Source organism: Chiloscyllium plagiosum, unplaced genomic scaffold, assembly GCF_037043375.1.
Source record: "Chiloscyllium plagiosum isolate Xiang-an unplaced genomic scaffold, Cpla_swu_hap1 HiC_scaffold_9, whole genome shotgun sequence".
In the NCBI taxonomy this organism is placed as follows: Eukaryota; Metazoa; Chordata; class Chondrichthyes; order Orectolobiformes; family Hemiscylliidae; genus Chiloscyllium; species Chiloscyllium plagiosum.
In genome coordinates this window covers 64,248,782-64,273,751 of record NW_028270147.1, presented here as the reverse complement: position 1 = coordinate 64,273,751, position 24,970 = coordinate 64,248,782, and the positions used below count along the sequence as shown (strand labels likewise).

At 39.9% G+C, this 24,970-nt stretch overlaps 2 protein-coding genes across 10 annotated transcripts in view; one reads left to right on the top strand and one right to left on the bottom strand.

Annotated features, from left to right (window-relative positions):
• The window catches only part of scyl3 (SCY1-like, kinase-like 3), a 30,880-nt gene extending 24,456 nt beyond the window's left edge, over window positions 1-6,424 (top strand). For all 5 annotated transcript variants that reach the window (XM_043699487.2, XM_043699485.2, XM_043699488.2 and 2 more), the window contains one exon: window positions 3,920-6,424. In XM_043699487.2, the coding sequence (XP_043555422.1) occupies window positions 3,920-3,973 (54 nt within the window). In that variant the 3' untranslated portion in view covers window positions 3,974-6,424. The remainder of the gene's footprint in view (window positions 1-3,919) is intronic.
• The window catches only part of firrm (fignl1 interacting regulator of recombination and mitosis), a 60,971-nt gene continuing 41,501 nt past the window's right edge, over window positions 5,501-24,970 (bottom strand). For 4 of the 5 annotated variants that reach the window (XM_087990710.1, XM_043699474.2, XM_043699473.2 and 1 more), the window contains 6 exons: window positions 21,882-21,977; window positions 17,132-17,245; window positions 16,450-16,554; window positions 15,710-15,790; window positions 9,918-10,037; window positions 5,501-7,685 (listed from right to left, as the gene is read on the bottom strand). In XM_087990710.1, coding sequence (XP_087846836.1) covers window positions 7,500-7,685; window positions 9,918-10,037; window positions 15,710-15,790; window positions 16,450-16,554; window positions 17,132-17,245; window positions 21,882-21,977 — 702 coding nt within the window. In that variant the 3' untranslated portion in view covers window positions 5,501-7,499. The remainder of the gene's footprint in view (window positions 7,686-9,917; window positions 10,038-15,709; window positions 15,791-16,449; window positions 16,555-17,131; window positions 17,246-21,881; window positions 21,978-24,970) is intronic. The other variant, XM_043699475.2, reaches the window with a different exon arrangement.

The window sequence follows — 24,970 nt, the reverse complement described above, 5'->3', positions numbered from 1 at the left end:
AGGTTTCAATCTATAATGCAGTAGAGACCAAGATCTTCAAATCTATGAATGATTGCATAACTTCCTTAATTTTTTTTAAAATATAAATGAAGTAAATTCTACTCAGCATTTAAATATGGACTCTCAATACATGAGTAAAATTAGATAAAATCTGCATGGATTTGGAGCAGGAGTACTGAAGCACATGGAATACACATTTCTAAGTTTTAGAACATAGAAAGTTACAGCGCAGTACAGGCTCTTCGGCCCTCGATGTTGCGCCGATTTGTGAAATTAATCCGATGCCCATCTAACCTACACTATTCCATTATTATCCATATGTATGTCCAATGCCAATTTAAATGCCCTTAATGTCGGCAAGTTTACTCCTGTTGCAGGCAGGCCGTTCCACTCCCCTACTACTCTGAGTGAACAAACTTACCCTGATATCTTTCCTAAATCTACCATCACTCAATTTAAAGCTGTGTCCCCTCGTGTTAGCCTTCACCATCCGAGGAAAAAGGCTATCACCATCCACCCTATCTAACCCTCTGATTATCTTGTACACCTCTCAACCTTCTTCTCTCCAATGAAACAGCCTCAGTTCCCTCAGCCTTTCCTTGTAAGACCTACCTTCCATACCAGGCCACATCCTAGTAAATCTCCTTTGAATCCTTTCCAAAGCTTCCACGTCCTTCCTATAATGTGGTGACTAGAAGTTTGCAACACTCCAGGTGTGGCCTTACCCGTATCTTGTACAGCTGAAGCATGACCACATGGCTCCAAAACTCAATCCTCCTACCAATAAATGCCAACACACCATATGCCTTCTTAACAACTCTAATCAACTTGGGTAGCAACTTTCAGGGACACAGGTTCATCCATACTGCCAAGAGTTTTACCATTAGCCCAGTACTCTGCATTCCTATTACTTCTTCCGAAGTGAAATACGTCACACTTTTCCGCATTAAACTCCATTTGCCACTTCTCAGCCCAGTTCTGAATCTTATCTATGTCCCTCTGTAACCCATAACATCCTTTGGCACTATCACAAGTCTGCCTACCTTAGTGTCATCCGCAAATTTATTAACCCATCCTTCTACACCCACATACAGATCATTTATAAAACTGACAACAGTGGCCTCAAAACTGATCTTTGTGGCACACCACTGGTAACTGAGCTCAGGATGATCATTTCCCATCAATCTCCACCCTCTGTCTTCTTTCAGCTAGCTAATTTCTGATTCAAACTGCTAAATCACCTTCAATCCTGAAACTCCGTATTTTGTGCAATAGTCTACTGTGAGGAACCTTATCAAACACCTTATTGAAGTCCATATACACCACATCAACCGCTTTACCATCTTCCACCTGTTTTGTCACCTTCTCGAAGAAGTCAAGTTAGTTAGGCACAACCTACCTTTCAGAAAACCGTGTTGACTATCCCTAATCAAATTCATCCTTTCCAGATGATTATAAATCCAATTCAACTTTTTCCAACACCTTATGCACAACCGAAGGAAGGCTCAGTAGCCTGTACCAGGGTTGTCCCGACTCCCCCTTCTTAAACAAGGGAACGACATTTGCTATTCTCCGGTCTTCTGGCACTACACCCTGTCGACAGTGATGACATAAAGATCAAAGCCAAAGGCTCTGCAGTCTCCTCCCTGGCTTCCCAGAGAGTCTGAGGATAAACCCCATCCAGCCCTGGGGTGAATTTTCTGATCTTCCAAAATTGGCATATCCTCCTCTTTGTCAACCACAAGCCCATCTAATCTGGGAGCCTGTGTCTCCGTATTCTCACTAACATTACACTTTTTCAGTGTGAATATTGATGAAAAGTATTCATTACGCGCTTCCCCTATGTCCTCGGATTCCACACACAACTTTCCAGTACGGTCTTTGATTGGCCCTAATCTTTGAGTCATTTTTTTTTATTCCTGATATACATATAGAGGGCTTTAGGGTTTTCCTTGATCCTATCCGCCAACAACTTCTCATGTCCCCTCCTGGCTCTTCTTTGCCCTCTCTTTAGATCATTTCTGGCTAATTTACAACTCTCAAGCCCCCTAACTAAGCCTTCACGCTTCACTCTCACGTAAGTCTTCCTCTTCCTCTTGACAAGAGCTTCAACTTCTTTAGTAAACCATGGCTCCCTCTCTTGACAACTACCTCCCTGACTGATAGGTATATACTTATCAAGGACCTGCAATAGCTGTTCCTTGAATAAACTCCACATTTCAAGTGGTTGCAAAATACTTTTTATTAGCACTGTTGGCTCTCAAATTCTTAATCATAATATTGAGTTACTGGCATGTATAATTTGAGACGTGGATTAATAACTTCCAATTTATATTTGTCAAATTCTAGTTTTAGTTACCTCTACCTCTAAATCTACTGTAGGATACATTTTGAGAGTTTTACATGCCAGCACAATGTTGAGTACGTAAGCATTATTGTTTCAGTAACCCAATGATATCCATATGGATATATTCTGATTTAAGAAATCTTTAAACAAAATCCATGGGTTGTTTCAATGTAATTTATTGTTCACCCAATTGCTGTTAATATTGTTTTCAGTATCTGTTCAGTTTAGCACAAGTTTTAAAATTATCGTAAAATTTAGGGAATTTCTTGTTAATTATTGTTTTATAGTGTATGTATGATATGTGAAGGAAGTACTATTTTTGATGGTGCTTTGCAAAATTTCTAAAGGGGAATCAATATCTTTTATCATTTTCAATTCCAAAATTTCACTAGAGATTTCCATAGCTTTGATAGTACATTGTGTTTGATGACCCAACAATTTATGCGAGACGAAGTTAGTGTCACAGACGACTCAGCAGGAGAGAAAGATGATCATGGAATATTCTTGTGGAGTGATTGTGATGAACCCTAATTTCTGATGCAAAAGCAAGGGATGGCGTAAAGCAAAATTGAGTGCAAAACAGTAGGCCAAGAAACATCATATGCACTTCTCTGATTGCAGTCTCATTTTACAGTGGTGTGGTGCAGGAAATTAACACTGGCCCTAATACTAAACTTGCTGGGCCTTTCACTGGGGCAGATGCATGATAATGTTCAATAAATCTAGAAGTTCTTAGAAGTCTTTCATACCTTAAATGTTTCCCATCCAACAGCCAGCCTTGAGACCACCTGCAGCGTAAAGGCTCATTCAATCAGTTGGGGAAGTTGGAAGATCATGTGCTTGTGTGATAAGCAGGTAGTGGCTAGAGAAATCGGTACTTGTTTGGAAGCAGTCTTGCTGCAGGCCAGTTGAAAAGGCACATAACTTATTGACTTAGCCTTGCTCATTTCCTTTCACTTGCCAGGCATGCTGCTGTTGGTTAAAATGAAAGTAGCCAATTGGGTTACATGTTGCCAATCAATTCCCCTCCCAAGATTTGATTGGGTATACTGCATCTTTAAAGAGATGTCTGCATTGTCGGGTTGGCTTAAAATTTTAAAAAGTTACTGGACATAAGTGTGTCCATTTTGTTCATTAATTTTAAAGTGGAAAATGGGGTACACGTGTATTCTAAAGGAGCAGAGGAGAAAGCAGATCTAGAATGGGTCACTGTGACAAGCAACTCTGACTGAAACATCTCTGAATATGTAGTACTTCTAATGACAGTGGACCCAGTCTACATGCAAGCTGGCAGGAAGTCTGGGAGCACCAGAGGCAAATAGAAAATCTAGAAAAGATGTTTTCCAATGACAAAAAGATAAAAATTTCTCCCACAGTCCGCTGTATATTTACTATAAATATATTTATTAAAATGCAAGATACTGGGGTATAACAATACATTGTCACTGCTCTGCACATGTAACTATTTGATGCCTTAAGTCTTTTTGCCTAAGGAGAGCCTAGTTTATGGGAAGGTAAGATATTGTATATATTATTATATCTTAAATATGTACTGTGTTTGGTCTTTTTCAGGTGGAAACTGAAGGCTGGGAGGATGATCTGAATTGGGAGGATAATAGTTGGTGAAATTGAAACTGTGCCTAAAACAATTTTGTAAACTAAGGTCAACATCTTTGATACTCAAAACTCAAACACTCTGGCCATATCACCTCTCCCTATTCTTTGACCAGTTTAGCTTTTGTTTAGTACAGTAAATATTGCTGGCTGCAATAAAGATCGTGGTATTTTGTTGCCTCTGCAAATACGTGAAGAAACAGTTTTTAAGGGTATCTGAGAAAGATATGTTGGGAACTACACGATGCCATCAGCTTGTTCATGTTTACTGAGATGCCATCTTATTGATATTTACCAAGTACCAGAAAATCTTTATTTTGAAATGGATTCTAATAGTAAAAATCTTATATGTTATTTGGAGGAAAGGTGTACTGATGGCTTTTCCTCTGTGACTTGCGACTAACTTACCCTCCAGATTAAAATACAAGTTTCTTTGGTGAAATGTTCAAGTAATCTAGATTTGGGTAAAAAGTGATCATTTACTGTTTTTCTGTGTACATTTAAACTAAGTGTAACAAAGCAATTTTGCTTGCACTTCAGCATAAAATGCAACCTGAGGCTAGCCCAGTGCTCCCTATTAATACAGTAGATTAAGACTCCCTGGAGGAGTTAATCTCATGCAGAAGTCACACTAACCTTAAAAAAAACTAATTTATGCTCTACAGCTTTAGAGGTAGAGCTGCTGGTGAAGTCAGCGTGCAGATACCAAAACTGAGTAAGTGCCCCATTAAATGCCAAATGTTTCTCTCCAATATAGCATTTATATTTATTAACAGTGTAAAGTCCTACCTTAGAAGCTCCTTACTACCTGTTTAAATTGGTAAATGTAAATATTGCAGTGCCACATTGGAGAGATTGCGATTAGTTTCTTTTTTCCTGTCAAACAACAGTTTTAATACAGTTAAGTATCAATTCTGTCATGATACATTAGGGAGATTAAGATGGCAGAAAGATATGTTTTTAGATTATTGAGTGGAGGCAGGGCCAAAGTTTTTCATTTTGGTGCCATGTACATCTAGACTAATTTTAACCCCATATCAAACCAATGACTTAAGTTTTGGGAAATCACCAGGTTAGCGAAGTCTTTGAAATATTTGTTTCAGGTGCATGTAAATACTTTGACTCAAAATACCAAATATAATATTTAAATCAAGAGCTTGATACATTTTGCATATTCATTTGTGCAGAAATATTGATGGGATTGTACTGATTACTTTCATAATTACAACTATTGTGTTTGTGAACTACGCCAAAATAGTTCTAATCGAACATGTGGTTGTATTTCTGAACGTATAAATTTTAGAAGTTTTTTTTCTGATGGAAATATTTGCTTTCAGTTAGTAAATGTGACTTTAAGCTCTTGAAGTCTGTTTTCACAGTTGATGTTCCAACTCAGCAGCAAATAAATAATTCTGTGACTATTTAGTTACACATCAAATATACATAGGAATCCACTACTTACAACCAAAACGTTCTGGGTACTGAAGTCCTGTTAGAATGAAGAAGCAATTTGGTAGAACAAAAGTTAAAACAACGGCCTTCATTTTTTGCATATTGAGTCTTTATATTTGAATTAAATTATCCCTATTTACTAGCTGTCTATTTGAATTCACTTAAAATAGTTCTTACTGAGAATATGTACACAATGCAAAATAACTTCAAATTCAACTGTGATAATTAAACTTGTAGATCACAATATTTGGCATGAAAACCAAAAGTTGCATAGTACAAAAATGAAGCACGTTATATGGTAAAGCTTTTCCTGTTCAATATTAATCTATCTCTGGCATTCAATGTCAGATTGACTTGATCCTTGCCTTAGCACTGTCACGGAGGATAAAATTCAGATTTTTTCTTTTTAATTTTATTTAGTAGATCAGACTTAGATTCAGAATAAAATGCAATCTCTATGGACAATTACTGAATACACACTACTTTGACACAAAGAATTGCCAATGAACAGTTGAATTAGCAAATATCCATTTATAATGTTTGATTCTACATAATTTTAGTTATACAAACTAGCTTAAGTAATTTAAGTGAAAGGTATAAAACTGTTCATTTGTAGTCAGTTTAGAAATTGCAGGATTTAAGCAGATCAAATATGAAGGACTTAGAACTGGAACACTGGGCAAATTAATGTGAATAATCTGGGATTGGTAGTTTAATCACTTTAATTTCTCTTTTTCCCTTCAAAATTGTTAGATCAAGACATTTAAGCATCAGTGACAGTGCATTTGGAAGTTAACATAAGTAAAATGTATTTACACAAATCCTTATTCAGCAGTGTACCAAGTTAGATTAATTTAAGGATATTCACTCAACTGATTTATTTAAAATGTTTAGGTTTATTTTGAAAGTGAATTCCCAATTTTAAAAAAGCCAACTTTAAAAAGTAAAATAATTTATTGGATTCAAATGTATTAATTTTATATAATAAAGACCTATTTGAAAAAAAAGTTACATTTAACATTGGTTTTGTACTTAATTGCAACAGTGACCACATCCAGCAACAAAATCTTGATACTTCCAATTTTAAAAACACATTCTCATTGCAGATTTAAGCACTCCTTTGCAGCAGAAAAAGGAAGATCAGCTTCTTGCTGGCTGGCAGAATGTCAACACAAAGTAAGATTATCACCTCGTGCATGTTCACTTTAGCTCTTACAGAATTACTGTTTCAGAAAGCAACAAAAAATTCTAAATCTGTATCTAAACACATTAAAAATTTACTAACGAATGAGCAACAAGTACATTATGTATGGTTAATTTGATGCAAATCAATCCTGGAACATTAGTCACATGCAATTCTAGACTCTTTTGGTGATCCTGAGCAAACCTGCTTCGCATATGTTCAGACATTCACAGCTCCACTCAGTTGTAAAATGTTGGTAGAGTTAAGAATCAGTACTGTTCATTATTAAACAGAATTTGTTCCATTGGAACTCTGCACTGCTTTTAGGATCTTTTGAGGGTACTGTACATATGGTGAATTGCAGAATGCTAGAGAAGTGTGGCCCTTTTGATCTGAACTTTCAATAAAACCTGTGTAAATTTGATAACATTCGCTTGAGTAATCCCAACTTTCACATCAATTATTAGACTCTGAACTCAGTTGAGAATTTAGCACTGTGGTCACAGTTGTTTCATCAGCTTTGTGACTGTCTTAATTGTGTTGTTTAACTCCAGTACCACAGATTTTTTAAAATATTGGTCAATTAGATGCTCAGTTATCTACCTGACTAGCTCAAGTAGGTACTGCTGATTCACTTTAGCTCTTACAGAATTACTGTTTCAGAAAGCAACAAAAAATTCTAAATCTGTATCTAAACACATTAAAAATTTACTAACGAATGAGCAACAAGTACATTATGTATGGTTAATTTGATGCAAATCAATCCTGGAACATTAGTCACATGCAATTCTAGACTCTCAAAAGATGGTTGACGGACATTACTGATCAATTCCATTATAGTGATGATGGTCTTGCTGCAGGGAGGAATAACGATGTTGTAATTTCTTTAGACTGTCATGTACTTTATTGCCTGCAATTGTTCAAAGCAGTGATCGTTGTATGTAGGGCTTGTAAACGGGCCTTTATCCATTCGGGTGCTGGTCCCTGTTTTATCAAGGTCTGCAGTGTTTTAAAAGCATTTTCTGCCGCTTCCAAGGCTCTCTCATACTCTTCATCAAATTGTTCCAACCGGGCACGTTTAGCAGATGGCTGAGAAAACAAAAAAAAAATTCAGTCCTACTAACAAATTCTGATGGTACGAGCTCCTGTAATGGTTCTTCACATCTGCTTGAAGCACATTTTACTCCCCTTGAGGGTTCCTGTAGGAACAGGTGTAGGCCATTCAGCCCCTCAAGCCTGTTCTTCCACTCACTAAGTCCAAATGCTGATACTCTTGATACTCTTCCTTAAATCTAAAAGAGACAAATTTTTATTAACTGAATAAAATAACTGCCATTTGAGGAAGTATTCCAAGCCTCTAGTGGTTTTTACATGTAGGAGAATTTTCTAATGTCTCTCGAGTAGCCTATTTGTAGGCCTTGTCCTTGTTCTAGAATCTTAAATCAGTGGAATTAGTTTTGTCTGTCCTGTCTTTTCCTGTTAATATCCTGAAGACCACTATTAAATTGCCCCTTTAACCTTCTAAATTCCAGAGAACAAAGGCCAAATTTATCTATTTTCCTCAATATGATCCCTGAAGTCCAGGTATCATCCTTTGTAAACCTGCATTGAACTCCCTCCAGGGCCAAAACATCCGAAGTGAGGTCTACCAAGTGTTTTGTATAACTGCAACATAACATCTTCATCCTTGTCCTGCAGCCCTTTAGGTATGAAAACCAGCATTATCAGTTTTGATTATTTCTGCATCTTTTATGTCATTTTAAAGAATTTTGCACCTAAACCCTCAAATCTTGTTGGATAGCCACTGTATTTAACATTGATTTCTTTCAGAAGGCACAATCATTTTCAATCCAAAATGGATAACCTCACATTTGCTTGCATTAAAATCCATTTGCCATACTTTGTCCATTACCTAATCTATCCATGTCCTATTGTAATTTTATGCTGTGCTGTCATCATCACTATCTACAATGCTGCCTAGTTTTGTTTTCAGCAAATTTGCATTTTTGACTTTTAATGACTTGGATAAAGGCATAAAATGAATATTGTGAATAATTCAGGCCCCAACACCAATCCCTGCAGACACCCTAGTCAAACCTTGTCAAGTTCAGTACCCTTTATTCCCTCTACTTTCTCACATACTGACCATTGCTCCACTTCCCAAATGGCACTAGCAAAAATCCTCAAGGAAAGTGGTGTAACTCCAGTTTAAATGTAATCTATCCACCTGACCTGGAAGGGATTTGATGATTCAGATATCTGAATCCCTCCCTCCTACACCAGCTCTTTAATTATGTATTCAGTTGTACTACCTTCCTAGTTCTGGCTTCACAAGCATGTGGCATGAGGGTTATCCCAAAATTACAACACTAGAGGTCCTTTTTTTTAAAGATCATCATAGAATCCCTATAGTGTGGAAACAGGCCTTTTGGCCTAACAAGTCCACAATGACCCTCTGAAGAGTAACCCACCCAGCCCCATTCCCTTACATTCCTGTCACTAATGCACCTAACCTACACACCTCTGCACTGTGGGAGGAAACCAGAACATCCAGAGGAAACCCACGCAGATGAGGAGAATGTGCAAACTCCACACACAGTTGCCAGAGGCTGGAATCGAACCTGGGTTCCTGGCACTGAGTGTGCTAACAACTGAGCAACCGTGCTGCTCCAAATTTGTTCCTCATTCCCTAAATTCCTTTTGCAGGACCACATCACCTTTCCTGCCTGGGTCATTCGTTCCAAAATGAACCATAATAATGTCTGCTGTTCACACTCTCCTGTCCACTAGCCTCCACTGGAGCACTGATTCCCTTCTCATTCTTTCCTCTAACACAAATACAACAACTCTCAGCAAAAGTCACGTGCTGGAGGCAACTAATTTTCTTCACTGCTGTCAGTACTTGTATTGATTGGTGAAAGGTACCAGCTGTCATTACAACACCATGTGACACGTGAGTTGACACCAGATTTTCGAAATATTTCCAAGAACAAAAAAGGATTATATTTATAAATAGGGAACAATTGTCTTTGCTGATCTCATTCAGGGTAGCAACTTAGATACTATACCCTGTTTTAGGTTTTTGGAAATGAGTCAAGCTATCTGGTGCTGATAGCCATTGTAAAACTCCATTTGGAAATATGCATGAATGATTAAGCCATGACAGATTAGGCTCAGTTGTGTTGCATTACATTGTCGAAGTCTGTCAAAATTCATAACAATTGCCACAAAGACAAAGTACCAGACCATGGTCACTAATCATAATTAAGAAATAGTGAGCCTGCAGTTAAAATCTTCTAAAGGAAGTAGCAAAGTACATACCTCCACCACAGAGTCATTCACTGCACATCGATTTAGGTGAGTGAAATGTGCATCTAGAATTGCATTTTGTTGTTTTAACCTTTCCACTTGTAATTCCTTGGATTCAACTGTTGTGATCACCTGTGAAACAAAAAGAAAACATTTAACACTGGAAGGGGTCCTACAGAGAATAAAACTTTCTTCATTTGGTTTTTGCAGAAGTTTAAGTTTTAGAAATTTCATGAGGTTTGCGAGGGTGGGCACTGCATTTAAGTAATCAATCAAATTCCAGAGAAACCTAGCAAACTCTGATCACCAACTCTGGTTTGATTGCAACTCCTTTGTTGACATCTTTAACATCTTGTCTGAAGGTATAACAACTAACTTGATGAAAAGAGTTAGCTTAATGTTATCACTGAAAAATCCAGGATCCAACCAATCTTATAACCCTGACCAAAAACATTGTTTTCCAAATTTAGATAATTTCCATGTCTTCATTTCTGTTAATACAATCCAAGCGGAAGGACATTAAGCCTAGATTGTCTTGGATTTTCATTAGCTAGGAGATCTTGCATTCCTATTCAATAAGACCATTAGACATAGGAGTGGAAGTAAGGCCATTTCGGCTCATTAAGTCCACTGTGCAATTTAATCATGGCTGATGGGCATTTCAACTCCACTCACCCTGGCCCTTAAGTTCTTGATCGCGCAAGGAATTATCAAACTCTGCCTTGAAGACATTTAATGTCCTGGCCTCCACTGTGCTCCTTGGCAGGCCCACCACATTCTGGCTGAAGAAATGTCTCCTCATTTCTGTTCTAAGCTGACCCCTCTAATTCTAAGGCTGTGCCCACAGGTCCTAGTCACCCTGACTAACGGAAACAAATTCCCAGCATCCACCCTTTCTAAGCCATGCATTATCTTAAGTTTCTATTTGATCTCCCCTCAAGCTTCTAAACTCTAATGAATACAATCCCAGGTTCCTCAGCCGTCCATCATATGTTAGGCCTACCATTCCAGGGATCATCTGCTGGACACGCTCCAGTGCCAGTATGTCCTTGCTAAGGTGTAGGGCTGAAATTGGACACAGTATTCCAAATGGGGACTAACTAGAGCTTTATAAAGTCTCAGAAGCACATTGCTGCTTTTATATTCCAATCCTCTTGAGATAAATGACAACATTACATTCGCTTTCTTAATCACGGACTCAACTTTCAAGTTTACCTTTACAGAATCTTGGACTAGCACTCCCAGATCCCTTTGTACTTCAGCTTTATGAAATTTCTCACCATTTGGAAAAAAAAAGAACACAGGCATGGACTATTTTCTAAAGTGCAAGACCTCGCATTTACTCATGTTGAACTTCATCAGCCATTTCCTGGATCACTCTCCTAAACCTTCTAAATCTTTCTGCAGCCTCCCCAACTCCTCAGAACTATCCACCTAACTTTGTATTATCGGCAAACTTCGCCAAGATGCCCCCAGTTCCTTCATCCAAATCATTAATATATAAAGTGAACAGCTGCGACTCCAACACTGAACCCTGCGGGACACCACTTGTCACTGGCTGCCGTTCCAAAAATGAACCTTTTATCCCAACTCTTTGCCTTCTGTCAGACAGCCATGCCAGTACCTCACCTCTCACACCATAGGCCCTCACCTTACTCAACAGACTCCCATTAGGCACTTTATCAAAGGCCTTTTGGAAGTCTAGATAGATAACATCCACTGGGTTTCCCTGGTCTAACCTACTTGTTACCTCTTCAAAGAATTCTAACAGCTTTGTCAGGCACAACCTCCCCTTAACTTATTCCATGCTGACTTGTTCTAATCCGACCCTGCACTTCCAAGAATTTAGAAATCTCATTCTTAATGGATTCTAGAATTTTACCAACAACCGAGGTTAGGCTAACCGGCCTATAATCCATCTTTTGTCTTAATCCTTTCTTGAACAAGGGGGTTACAACAGTGATTTTCCAATAATCTAGTGCTTTCCCTGACTCCAGTGACTTTTGAAAGATCACAACCCACACTTCTGCTATTTCCTCAGCCACCTCCCTCAGAACTCTAGGATGTAGCCCATCAGGGCCAGAAGATTTATAAATTTTTAGACCTTTTAGCTTTTCTAGCACTTTCTCTTTTGTAACAGCTACCATCCTTAACTCTGCCCCTGACTCTCCTTAATTGTTGGGATATTACTCATGTCTTTCACTGTGAAGACTAATGCAATGTACTTATTAAGTTCTTCAGCTATTGCCTTATCTCCCATCACTAGTCTTCCAGCATCAGTTTGGAGCAGCCCAATGTCTACTTTTGCATCTCGATTATGTATTGAAAGAAACTTTGACTATCATTTCTAATATTACTGGCTAGCCTACCTTCATATTTGATCCTCTCCTTCTTTATTTATATCTTTGTTATCCTCTTTGTTTTTGTAGCCTTCCCAATCTTGATTTCCCAGTGCTGTTGGCCACTTTATAGGCTCTCTCTCTTTCTCTGATACATTTCCTGCTTTCCTTTGTCAGCCATGGCTATCTAATGCCCCCCAGTCCCAGTTGTTGCTCTACTGTCCTCCCCGCTAGGCTCTGCTTCCAGTCTATTTTTGTCAGTTCCTCTCTCATGCCCCTGTAATTACCTTTTATTTAACTGTAACATCACTACATCCGATTTTGCCTTCTCTCAAGCTGCAGACTGAACTCTACCATATCATGAATCGCTGCCTCCTAAATGTTCCCTTGCATTAAGATTGTTTATAAAACTGGCTCATTACATAGCTCTAAATCCAGAATAACCTGCTCCCTTGTGGGCTCCATCACAAGCTGTAAGCATTCCATGAATTCCCTTTCTTTGGATCCACTGGCAACATTATTCACCCAGTCCACCCGAATATTGAAGTTCCCCATGATCACTGTGACCTTACCTTTTTGACATGCCCTATCTATTTCCCGTTACATCTTGCACCCCTGGTCCTGACCACTACTGGGAGGTCTGTACATCACTCCCATTATGTTTTTTTTGCCTTTGTGGTTCCTCAAGTCCAGAACACAGACTCCACAATTTGACCCTATGTAATTCAGTGCCACAGATTTATTTTCATTCTTAACTAACAAGGCAACCCCACCCCCTCTGCTCACCTCCCTGTCTTTTCGATAAGTTGTAAATCCTTGGATGTTTAACTGCCAGTCCTGAACCCCCTGCAACCATGTCTCTATGATGCCTACCACATCATAATCATTCACGATGATTTGTGCCGTTGAATTCATCTACTTTATGAATGCTACAAGCGTTCAGGTAAAGTGCTTTAATGCTAACTTTCTTACCATTATTAGGGATATTGGAAATCATTTATTGTCTTAAGTTATCCTTCCTTTTTTGCTGCATTCCTAGTCTGTCTTGAGCTTAAGCCCACCTGCACACATGCTATCCTGCTGCTTCTTTCCCTTTCTCTTCCCTCTGACTCAGAAGTTTAAAGTTCTACTGACCACCCTATTTATTTTATAAGATTACTATGCAAATTAATAGCTGCCTATAACATAGCGTTTATTGTTAAAACAATAATCAGATTAGAATTCTGAAAACACTTGTCCAACAAACTACATAGCAAGCAACATAGCCTGTTGTGTGCATACAGCCTTGAATTCTGACTTCTGTGCGATTGTACTTTTATTTTCTACAATTCTATAAACTAAGAACAAAACAGTTTAGACACTAAGTTCCACTAGTATACATCCCAATCTTCAAATGATGGGTAGGTCAGCACATCAATGCAAAAGGTGAGGCTTAAGTACTTGCAACTACCTTCACCCAGAAGGCCAAGTGGATGATCAATCTCAGCCTCCATTGGTTATCCTAGCATCATGGATGCCGGTCTTAAGCCAATTAGATTCACGCCATGTGACAACAAGAAATGGCTGGAGGTAATGGATACTGCAAAGGCTTTGAGCCCTCAACATTCTGGGAATAGTACTAAATGAGCTTGCTCCAGAACTTACTGCACCCCTAGCCAAAGTGTTCCAGTATAACTACAACACATTTCAGCCTTGGTTCAAACATGGCCACCTCAACTGCTTTTGAGAGGTGAGTTGGGAGTGACTGCCTTTGACATCAAGGCCACATTTGACAAAGGAGCCCAAGCAAAACTAGAGTCAGTGGGTAGGGTGGAGAATCTCTGCTAGTTGACGTCAAACCTGGCACCATGGAAGATCAGTGTGGCTGTTTGAGGTCAGTCACTTCAGCTCCAGGACTTATTCCTGGAGGACTTTGTCAAGATAGTGTCCTTGGCCCAACCACCTTCATTAAATGATCGTCCATCCATCCTAAACTGAGTGGTGGGGATGTTCACTGCTGAATGCAGAAGGTTCAGTACCAGTTGTAACTCCTCAGATGTTCAAGCTGTCTATATTCATTTACAAGACCTAGACAATATCAAAAGACCTAGACAATATCAAAAGAACCACGCAATGACCAACTTCAACAATGAATGTCAAAGGATGATGGTTATATTTTATGGTATCACTGAATACTCATTATCAACATCTTGGGGGTTTCCACAAACCAGAAATTGAACTGAACTAGCTACATAAATACCAAGACTATTCTTGTAGTGTTGGTATTTAAGAGCAGATCAGAGATTAAGAATCCTACAGTGAGTAACTGAACTTCCAACACCTGTCCATCATTTGCAAGAGACAAGTCAGGAATATGATGGAATACTCTTCACTTGCCTAGGTAAGTCCAGCTCCAACAACACTCAAGAAGATTGACACCACGCAGGATAGAACAACTGACTTTTGCCACCACACCTATAAATATTCACTTCCTCCACCATCAGCACTCAGCGGTGCACTGAATACCATTGACAAGGTGCATTGCAGAAATTCACCAAGGCTCTGGGTATAGGTTTGCTCGCTTAGCTGGGAGGTAACACCATAGTAGGTAACACCATCAGTGAGCCTCTGGATGAAGCACTGGTGGCATAGCCTGCTTTCTATTTAGGTGTTGAGATTTCCTTGGGTTGGTGATGTCATTTCCTGATCCTGAGAAGAAAACCTCAACACAAACAGAAAGCAGGCCATGCCACCAGTGCTTCATCCGGAGGCTCACTGATGATTTTATTTGTACAGTGATGAAACATCTGAGAATGAACCTTCCAGCTCAGCAAGCAAACCTACATTCAGAACCTCAACCTGAGCTACAAGTCTTCTCAAAACTTTCTATTCACCAAGACTCCTTAGGCAATTCCTTCCAAACCTAGGACCACTACCATCTAGAAGGGCAAGGGCAGGAGATTTTTGGGAAAACCACCATTTCCAAGTTCCCCTCAAAGCCATTCATCACCCAGACTTGGAAATATATTGTTGCTCCTTCAGTGTTGCTGGGTCAAAAATTCTGGATCTCCCTCCCTAATGGCATTGTGTGTCTACTTATACCAAAGAGACTGCAGTGGTTCAAGATGGCAGTTCACCACTACCTTCTCAAGCTGAACTAGGGATGAGCATTAAATAGTGACCCAGTCAGCAACACTCCCATCCCATGAATGAATAAAAAAAATGCCAGAACTGTTTGCTTACTTCTGAGCTTCTTTTTCTGCTTTATTAATAATTGAATACACCTTGTTTTTGGTTCCATGAATGGGCTTCAAACTTTAAATATTAGGTTTAATATTAAGTTGAGCTAACTTTTTCTCTCATGGTAGTTCTACAAATAAAATAAAGCAGAAAAAGAAGCTCAGAAGTAAGCAAATTTTATCATTAAACAACTTAAAAAAAATAGGAAATTAGACTTTCATAGGAAACAGTTTAAGTTAAATGTACCTTGTTCAAGAAGCTTACAACTCTGCACTTTGATTCTCCTGACTCAAGGCTTTGAGGAACCACTTCCTCATGGCATGTCTTCTAAAACAAGAAGAAGTTTTATCAGTGACAGACTATTGAGTCAAAATGGTTAATGACAAAACTACAAATTGAATCATGTATCCTGCATTATAAATCAACCACACTAGTTAACATTTAAGTGGGTTGGAATAGTGCTGTCTTACGGAAAAGTCACTTTTTCAAAGCTGAAGGGGCAAGTTTTTGTTAACATGAATGGACTACAAACTTCCTCTCTTTTGAAGTGATAACCTTACATAACCTCAAACATCATTATTGAAGGAAAAATAATTTAATTTGATCAACTTTATTCATAGTTATTAGTTGTCATTCAACAATCTATAAATTCCCATGAGCCAGGCTGTGCAGTGAGTACTATATAAATTCAAGTATTGATTATTGTTTGAAACCATTTACACTGCATGCTTCGTCAGAGTTCACAATTCACTACACAGCAGATCCAACAACAGATCAGTTTTGCACACTCATTACAAAAATAGCTCAGTCCATTCATAGCAGATATGAAATAACAGACTATTATACGTCGATGATTGTTCCCAGACGTAACTGATTAACTGTCCTAGAAATATTTAATATGCATAAGTTAGTAACTTATACCTGCAGTATAAATCAAACTGTGTAACTGCACTGAATACTATAACTATGTAAGAGTGATTTGTTACCTCAGCAAACAATGTGAATCCTTGTAGTGCATGTTGAAGAATTAGCCAGGATTTGTCTTCTAGAAGGGATGCAAAGAGGCAAGGCAGCTTCAGAAGGACTGCATGCTGCAGGGAATTGAAACAAACTCTCAAATCTTTATAGTTGAAGGTAAAATCGCCACGTTATCAGGGGTAAACTAAATGGTTTATTCAACTAGATATACTGTCTTTACCCTCAATCCCAGAATAGACCTGTAATTACAGCAGCATCAACACTTAGTTACAAAGTAGACACTTATAAAAAGCACTATGTAAAAGTAAATGCAGGTCTTTGTATTTAGATGGATTGAATGGAAATTTTGTAAACTCTCATTTCTTCGGAGTAGATGTAAATTTAACCTAATTTCTAACACATAGTCTGCAACTCAAATAGTTTTGCAATTATTAGAAATTTATCTGCTGTGAAATGTGAAAGCTAGACCAATAGGGTAGATAATGTTCATCTAAGGATGATCCAGATTACATCTGCCTGAGGAATACTTCATAATCGCAGAGTATAAAACCTAAAAAAGTGGTCCATTCCCTAGTCATGACATACCACAGATTCATAAAACAAAAAAAGTTAAAGAATGAGAGCAGTAAAATAATTTTAAAGGTTTCCTTAGGAGACATTGGGATTTAAAGATGACAAAACACAGAATACCTGAACATCTGGTGGTATAATTATCTTTCCAAGGGAACTTAAGAAGTCCAGCGCAGCAATACGAACAATATCAGGGGGATTCAGAGGAAGAAGGGAATTGAGGAATAATACCACCTATTGCACAAATAGGATAATTATTATTCTAATAAGAAAAATCCAACAGTATTGAATTTCTTTTCCTGAATTGTAAGATTCTCCTAACCATATCAGAAAACCACTAGACTTGGCTTTTGACTAATAGCTACATCTATGTCTTCTCATTAACCGCTAAATCATGCCCTATTTTACAGCATTTCCCATCTTGAGAAAGCGCATAAATATTATAGTTCTTCAGTAACTAGCATTTATCCTAAAACCAATTAATATTATACTGAGAATTTGATGATTTATCTTTCTATACATTCATATTATTACAAGATATACACACAGATCTCATCATGAGGTGCCGGAAGACTGGAGGTTGGCAAATGTGGTGCCACTGTTTAAGAAGGGCAGTAAAGGCCAGCCAGGGAACCATAGACCGGTGAGCTTGACCTCGGTGGTGGGCAAGTTGTTGAAGGGAATCCTGAGGGACAGGATGTACATGTATTTGGAAAGGCAAAGACTGATTAGGGATAGTCGACATGGCTTTGTACGTGGGAAATCATGTCTCACAAACTTGATTGAGTTTTTTGAAGAAGTAACAAAGAGGATTGATTAGAGCAGAGCAGTAGATGTGATCTATATGGACTTCAATAAGGCGTTTGACAAGGTTCCCCATGGGAGACTGATTAGCAAAGTTAGATTCCATGGAATACAAGGAGAACTAGCCATTTGGATACAGAACTGGCTCAAAGGTAGAAGACAGAGGGTGGTGGTGGAGGGTTGTTTTTTTCAGACAGGAGGCCTGTGACGAGTGGAGTACCACAAGGATTGGTGCTGGGCCCTCTATTTTTTGTCATTTACATAAATGATTTGGATGTGAGCATAAGAGGTACAGTTAGTAAGTTTGCAGATGACACCAAAATTGGAGGTGTAGTGGACAGCGAAGAGGGTTACCTCAGATTACAACAGGATCTTGACCAGATGGGCCAATGGGCTGAGAAGTGGCAGATGGAGTTTACTTCAGATAAATGCGAGGTGCTGCATTTTGGGAAAGCAAATCTTAGCAGGACTTATACACTTAATGGTAAGGTCCTAGGGAATGTTGCTGGACAAAGAGACCTTGGAGTGCAGGTTCATAGCTCCTTGAAAGTAGAGTCACAGGTAGATAGGATAGTGAAGAAGGCATTTGATATGCTTTCCTTTATTGGTCAGAGTATTGAGTACTGGAGTCGGGAGGTCATGTTGAGGCTGTACAGGACATTGGTTAGGCCACTGTTGGACTATTGTGTTCAAAGTTTGTGAGAAGATTTGTAGCTCGGGTGCTCGCTGTTGTGGTTGTGTTCCCAGCTCGGTGAACAGAACCATAACGACTATTGTGTGCAATTCTGGTCTCCTTCCTATCGGAAAGATGTTGTGAAACTTGAAAGAGTGCAGAAAAGATTTACAACTACGTTGCCAGGGTTGGAGGATCTGAGCTACAGGGAGAGGCTGAACAGGTTGTGGCTGTTTTCCCTGGAGCGTCGGAGGCTGAGGGGTGACCTTATAGAGGTTTACAATATTATGAGGGGCATGGATAGGGTAAACAGGCAAAGTCTTTTCCCTGGGGTTGGGGAGTCCAGAACTAGAGGGAATAGGTTTAGGGTGAGAGGAGAAAGATATAAAAGAGACCTGAAGGGCAATGTTTTCACGCAGAGGGTGGTACGTGTATGGAATGGGCTGCCAGAGGAAGTAGTGGAGGCAGGTACAATTGCAACATTTAAGAGGCATTTGGATGGGTATATGAATAGGAAGGGTTTGGAGGGATATGGGCCGGGTGCTGGCAGTTGGGACGAGATTGAGTTGGGATATCTGGTCGGCATGGACAGGTTGGACCGAAGGGTCTGTTTCCATGCTGTACATCTCTTTATGACCCTATGTGGCCTCAAGACACCTCCATCCCAATTGTTACAAATGCAAATTTTATAAGATTGTTATGTTTTGGGGGTCTTTGAAATTTAGGGCAAAATTAAGATGGGCATTGAGAAGGAAGAATCCACAGGTTATGTACTATTAGCTTACAGGATATTTTCTTAACAACACTGAACCTCACAGTGTCATCTGTAAGGATCCAAGAGAGCAGAGTTAGAGGAAGCAGTTCTCTATGGTTCACCAAACAAGACAGTATGTGGAAACCTGTGCTTGGGTTGAAGGGAATGATTTCATGAGGATTTAAACAAGAATGGAAAATCTGCCCAAAGATCTCCAGGATAATCCTAATGCTCAGGATTTAGAAGTTGTTGCTGTAAAAGGAAATAAAAAGCAACTAATCCACAGGAAATAAGAATCACTTTGGAATCATTTTGGGAGAACTGTGTGTCTACTTAAGGAACAGAGTAAAGTATAACCCTGGAGAGAGATTTTTCAGACATTTTAAGTAAGGGCTATTCTCTGTATTTTAGAGTATAAGTTGCCTACTGAAATAGTGTTTAGTCAATGTTACTGTAAGTTTCAGTATTACAGTATAAGTCTTAAAACTTAATCTTGTCATGTGATCCTTTCAACTTTCACTGGAAGACTGACTTACTTTCAAGATGGTATTGGTCTCAATTAGAATCGTAAGAACATTACAAACACTTCACAGAAACATAACAGAAAAAACATGAGAACAGAAGGAGTGACCAAAAGTTTGATCGAAGTGGAGATTCTTAAAGAGAGATAGCCACAGAAAGGCAAAAAAGTTTGGAACATGGAGTCGTATACAACATTTGCAGAAGTAAGCCACTGAGGGTAATGCACAGGAAACCAGCATGAAATAGGTTGAAACTTTAGGGGAGGCTTATTGTGATTGAGGAGGTTACAATGATAGACAAGGCCACAAAAATATCTAAATTGTGTCCGAGCTGAAGACATGAGACCCAACTGCCTTCGCAACCTTTATTCTCCCTTCGAATAGATTTATGTGCAACTCTTCCCAATTATCCACCATTTCCCAGTTTTTGAATTCTTTCTGAGGCCTTAAATCACATCACGGTTTCACAATTCACAGTTTGTGTGGTCAAGAGAGGAGGGGAGGCTGCGAGATAGGTGAATAAACTGACTAAATCACTGCATGGCAGTGTTCAAGCCGTTTTGGAGAATGCAGTTTTAGTCATTGTGGTTGTGTTTTTTTTAAAGCAACAGGGACAAAAATCACAAAAAAGAGAATTCAATGAATTGAGAGAAAACTATCTTAAAGTCTTTAACACAGATTGTAAATATTTGTCGGCACTCCTTAGAAAAATAAACTACTAATGTCAGTATACCTCCCTTGAACAAGACAGTGGAATTATCAATAGAAAACACTGAGCTAGTGGAAATATCAAACAGTTTATTTTGTCTGTCTTCACTGTGACAATGCTGTCACTTGAAAAAAAGCAAGGACACATAGTTTTGTGAAGGGGAGGTCGTGCCTCACAAACCTTATTGAGTTCTTTGTGAAGGTGACCAAACAGGTGAATGAGGGTAAAGCGGTTGATGTGGAGTGTAAAGATTTCAGTAAGGCATTTGATAAGATTCCCCATGGTAGGCTATTGCACAAAATACAGAGACATGGGATTGAGGGTGATTTAGTGGTTTGGATCAGAAATTAGCTAGCTGAAAGAAGACAGAGGGTGATGGTTGATGGGAAATATTCATCCTGGTGGGGTACCACAAGTATCTATTTTAGGTTCACTTTTATTTGTCATTTTTTATAAATGACCTGGATAAGGGCATAGAAGGATGAGTCAGTAAATTTGTGGATGACACTAAGGTCGGTAGAGTTGTGGATAGTGACGAAGGATGTTATAGGTTACAGAGAGACATAGATAAGCTGCAGAGCTGAGCTGAGAGTTTAATGCGGAAAAGTGTGAGGTGATTCACTTTGGAAGGAGTAACTGGAATGCAGAGTACTAATGGTAAGATTCTTGGCAGTGTAGATGAGCAGAGAGATCTTGGTGTTAGCTTGTATTGGTAGAGGGGTTGAGTTTTGGAACCATGAGATCATCTTGCAGCTGTACAAAACTCTGGTGGGGCCATAGTTGGAGTATTGCATACAGTTCTGGTCACCGCATTATAGAAAGGATGTGGAAGCTGTGGAAAGGGTTCAGAGGAGATTTATTGGGATGTTACCTGATATGGAGGGAAGGTCTTATGAAGAAAGGCTGAGGGACTTGAGGCTGTTTTCATTAGAGAGAAGAAGGTTGAGAGGTGACTTAATTAAGGCATAAGAGGGTTAGATAGATTGGACAGTGAGAGCCTTTTTCCTCAGATGGTGATGGCTCGCACGAGGGGACACAGCTTTAAATTGAGAGATGATAGATATAAGACTGACGTCTGAGGTAGTTTCTTTACTCAGAGACACAATAAATGACATGTGGAAGAGCAGGTGAAACTTTGATGAATGTGGAAGACTACTTTGGGCCTTGGACAGAGATGAGGGGGGAGTTGTGGGTGCAGGTTTTGCAATTCCTGCAGTGGCAGAGGAAGGTACCAGGAGGGGAGGGTGGGTTGTTAGGGGTGCGGACTTGACCAGGTAGTCGCGGAGGGAACGGTCTTTGCAGAAAGCAGATGGGTTGGGGATGGAAATATATCTCTGGTGGTGGGGTAGGGGGGTAGAATGCACTGCCTGCAACAGTAGTAGGCTCGCCAATTTCAAGGGCATCCTTACCTGAGCTATCAATAATGGCCCTACTGCTTGAATCAACAGTGAAACGAGAGAAAGAAGCAGAGAGGTTGTCTGCTGAATACAACGCTGGCTCAGGACCTGTTTGAAGAAAAGGAAAACTGTGTTCATATGGAAGCAAAATAAGATTATCAACATTTTAAAAAGTAAATAACTTAATTTCTGTTCCACGCTCCTAACAAATGTTTGCTTTAGTTTGAGTGCTGATACAAAGATATTATTGGAGGATACTAAGCACCAGGACATTTGAGAGAAACCCAGCAGTACATCAAAACCAAAAACTGAAACTGCTGGAAAACTCAGCAGGTCTTGCACCTGTGGACAAAAGACAGAGTTAATGTTTTGGGTCTACAGACCCTTCTTCAGAACATTATCAAAAATATACTCAGGGAGAAACTACAAGTACTGGTTTCCTTCCAAGAGGCTATATTGAAGCAGAAAAATATAATGGAGAAATAAGGAGAATCGTTAGAGATGAATGAAGGCAATATATTGCAAATGCTGGAAATCTGCTACAAACAGAGAATGCTCAAGAAACTCAGTAGTTCTGGCAGTACCTGTGGAGAGAGAAGCGGAGTTAACATTTTGAGTTTGGTAGGACTCTTATTCAGATGTTAGAAAATGTCTTCAATATATATCTTTGAGGCAGAGAACTAGTACATATAGTCATAGAGTTGTACAGCACGGAAAAATAGACCCTTCGGTCCAACTCACCCACGCCGACTAGATATCCTGACCTAATCTAGTCCCATTTGCCTGTACTTGGCCCATAAGCATCTCATCCACATCCCGCACCTCCACCCTTGAACCCCAGCCCTCCAACCACAACAAGGACAGAACCCCCTGGTCCTCACCTTCACCCCACCAACCTCTGCATAAATCACATCATCCATCGACATTTCCGCCACCTACAAACGGACCCCACCACCAGAGATATATTTCCATCCCCAACCCATCTGCTTTCTGCAAAGACCGTTCCCTCCGCGACTACCTGGTCAAGTCCGCACCCCTAACAACCCACCCTCCCCTCCTGGTACCTTCCTCTGCCACTGCAGGAATTGCAAAACCTGCACCCACAACTCCCCCCTCATCTCTGTCCAAGGCCCAAAGTAGTCTTCCACATTCATCAAAGTTTCACCTGCCCTTCCACATGTCATTTATTGTGTCTGTTGCTCCCTTTGCGATCTCCTCTACACTGGAAAGACTGGACGCCTTCTAGCAGAGCACATCAGAGAACATCTCCGGGACACCCCAGCAAACAACCCCACCTCCCCACAGCCAAACATTTCAACTCCCCCTCCCACTTTGCCAAGGACATGCAGTTCCTGGGCCTCCTCCATTGCCACTCCCTCACCACCTGAAGCCTGGAGGAAGAACGCCTCATCTTCCGCCTTGAGACTCTTCAACCCCATGGCATCAATGTGGACATCACCAATATCCTCATTCTCCACCCCCCACCTTACCGCAGTTCCAACCTTCCAGCTCAGCACCAGCCTCATGACCGGTCCCACCTGTCAACCTTCCTTCCCATCTATCTGCTCCACCCTATCACCTTTCCCCCACCTCCATCCACCTATTGCACTCTCAGCTACCTTCTCCCCAGCCCCACCCCCCCTCCCATTTATCTCTCCACCCTCGAGGTTCTCAGCCTCTCCTGATGAAGGGCTTTTGCCTGAAACGTTGATTTTCCTGCTCCTCGGATGCTGCCTGACCTGCTGTGCTTTTCCAGTACCACTCTAATTTAGACTTGGCTCATATCCCTCCAATCCCTTCCTATTCATATATCCATCCAGATGCTGTTTAAATGTTGCAATTTGTACCAGCCTCCACCACTTCCTCTGGCAGCTCATTCCATACACGCACCACCCTCTGTGTGAAAAAGTTGCCCCTTAGGTCCCTTTTATATCTTTTCCCTCTCACCCTAAAACCAATGCTCTCTATTTCTGGACTCCCCTAAGACAGGGAAAAGACCTGGTCTATTTATCCTATCCATGCACCTCATGATTTTATAAACCATTATGAGGCCACCCCTCAGTCTTCGACGCTCCAGGGGGGAAAACAGCCTGAGTCTATTCAGCCTCTCCCTATCACTCAAATCCTCCAACCCTTGCAACATCCTTGCAAATCTTTTCTGAACGCTTTCAAGTTTCACAAAATCCTTAGGATAGGAAGGTGATCAGAATTGCATGCCATTCCAAAAGTGGCCTAACCAACGTCCTGTAAAGCTGCAACATGACCTCCCAACTAAAGACTAAAAAGGTTGTTAATAGTGGAGTAAAAGAAAGAAATGTAAAATAGGTGTAAATATAATTGTGAAAGGGAGGGAAAATGTCCTCTGTATGAACAGCAAAGTCAACAAGGCACAAACAAGACAAGGGTATGGTTGGGAGGTGGAAGACAACATATTATAAGAAAAATAGATAACAGACATAGTGCAATCAACTTCTGAAGCTTTTGAATTCAAATATCAAATCCTCAAAGCTGCAAAGTGCCGAAGCAGAAAATGTGGTATTGTTCCTCCAAATTGCTTTGTGTTTTGTGTAGAAAGGCTTATCATGTGAGCATGACAATTTACTGAAATGACAAGGAACTGGGAGGTCAGGATCATTCCTATGGACAGAGCAGTGGTGTTCTGCAAAGTAGTCACCCACTCTGCATCTGGTCTCGCCAAAGTAATTAAGATCGTGTTGTGAACAGTGAATGCAGTAGATAGATTGAAAGAACTACAAGATTGTACGGCTTTGGACTGTATGGAGGGAGGAGGTGAATGGGCAAGTTGCGATTGTATGGTAAGGTACTTTGGGGGAGTGAGAAAGTATTCGGAATGATGGATCAAGATGTCATGGAGAAAGCAGTTGCTGCAGAATGCTGAAAGTGGAGGGGAGGAAAAGGTGTGTTTGGTGGTGGCATTCTGCTGGAGGTGATAAAAGTTACTGATGACACTTCTGTGGAGGAGAAAGACGTGCTGTGTAAAAAGACAGGACATTCTAGTTATAACAAAGGAATCAAGAATTTCAATTTTATCATTACTGGTGGTATCTTAAATAGTTTAACAGTACATGTACAGCCAGTTC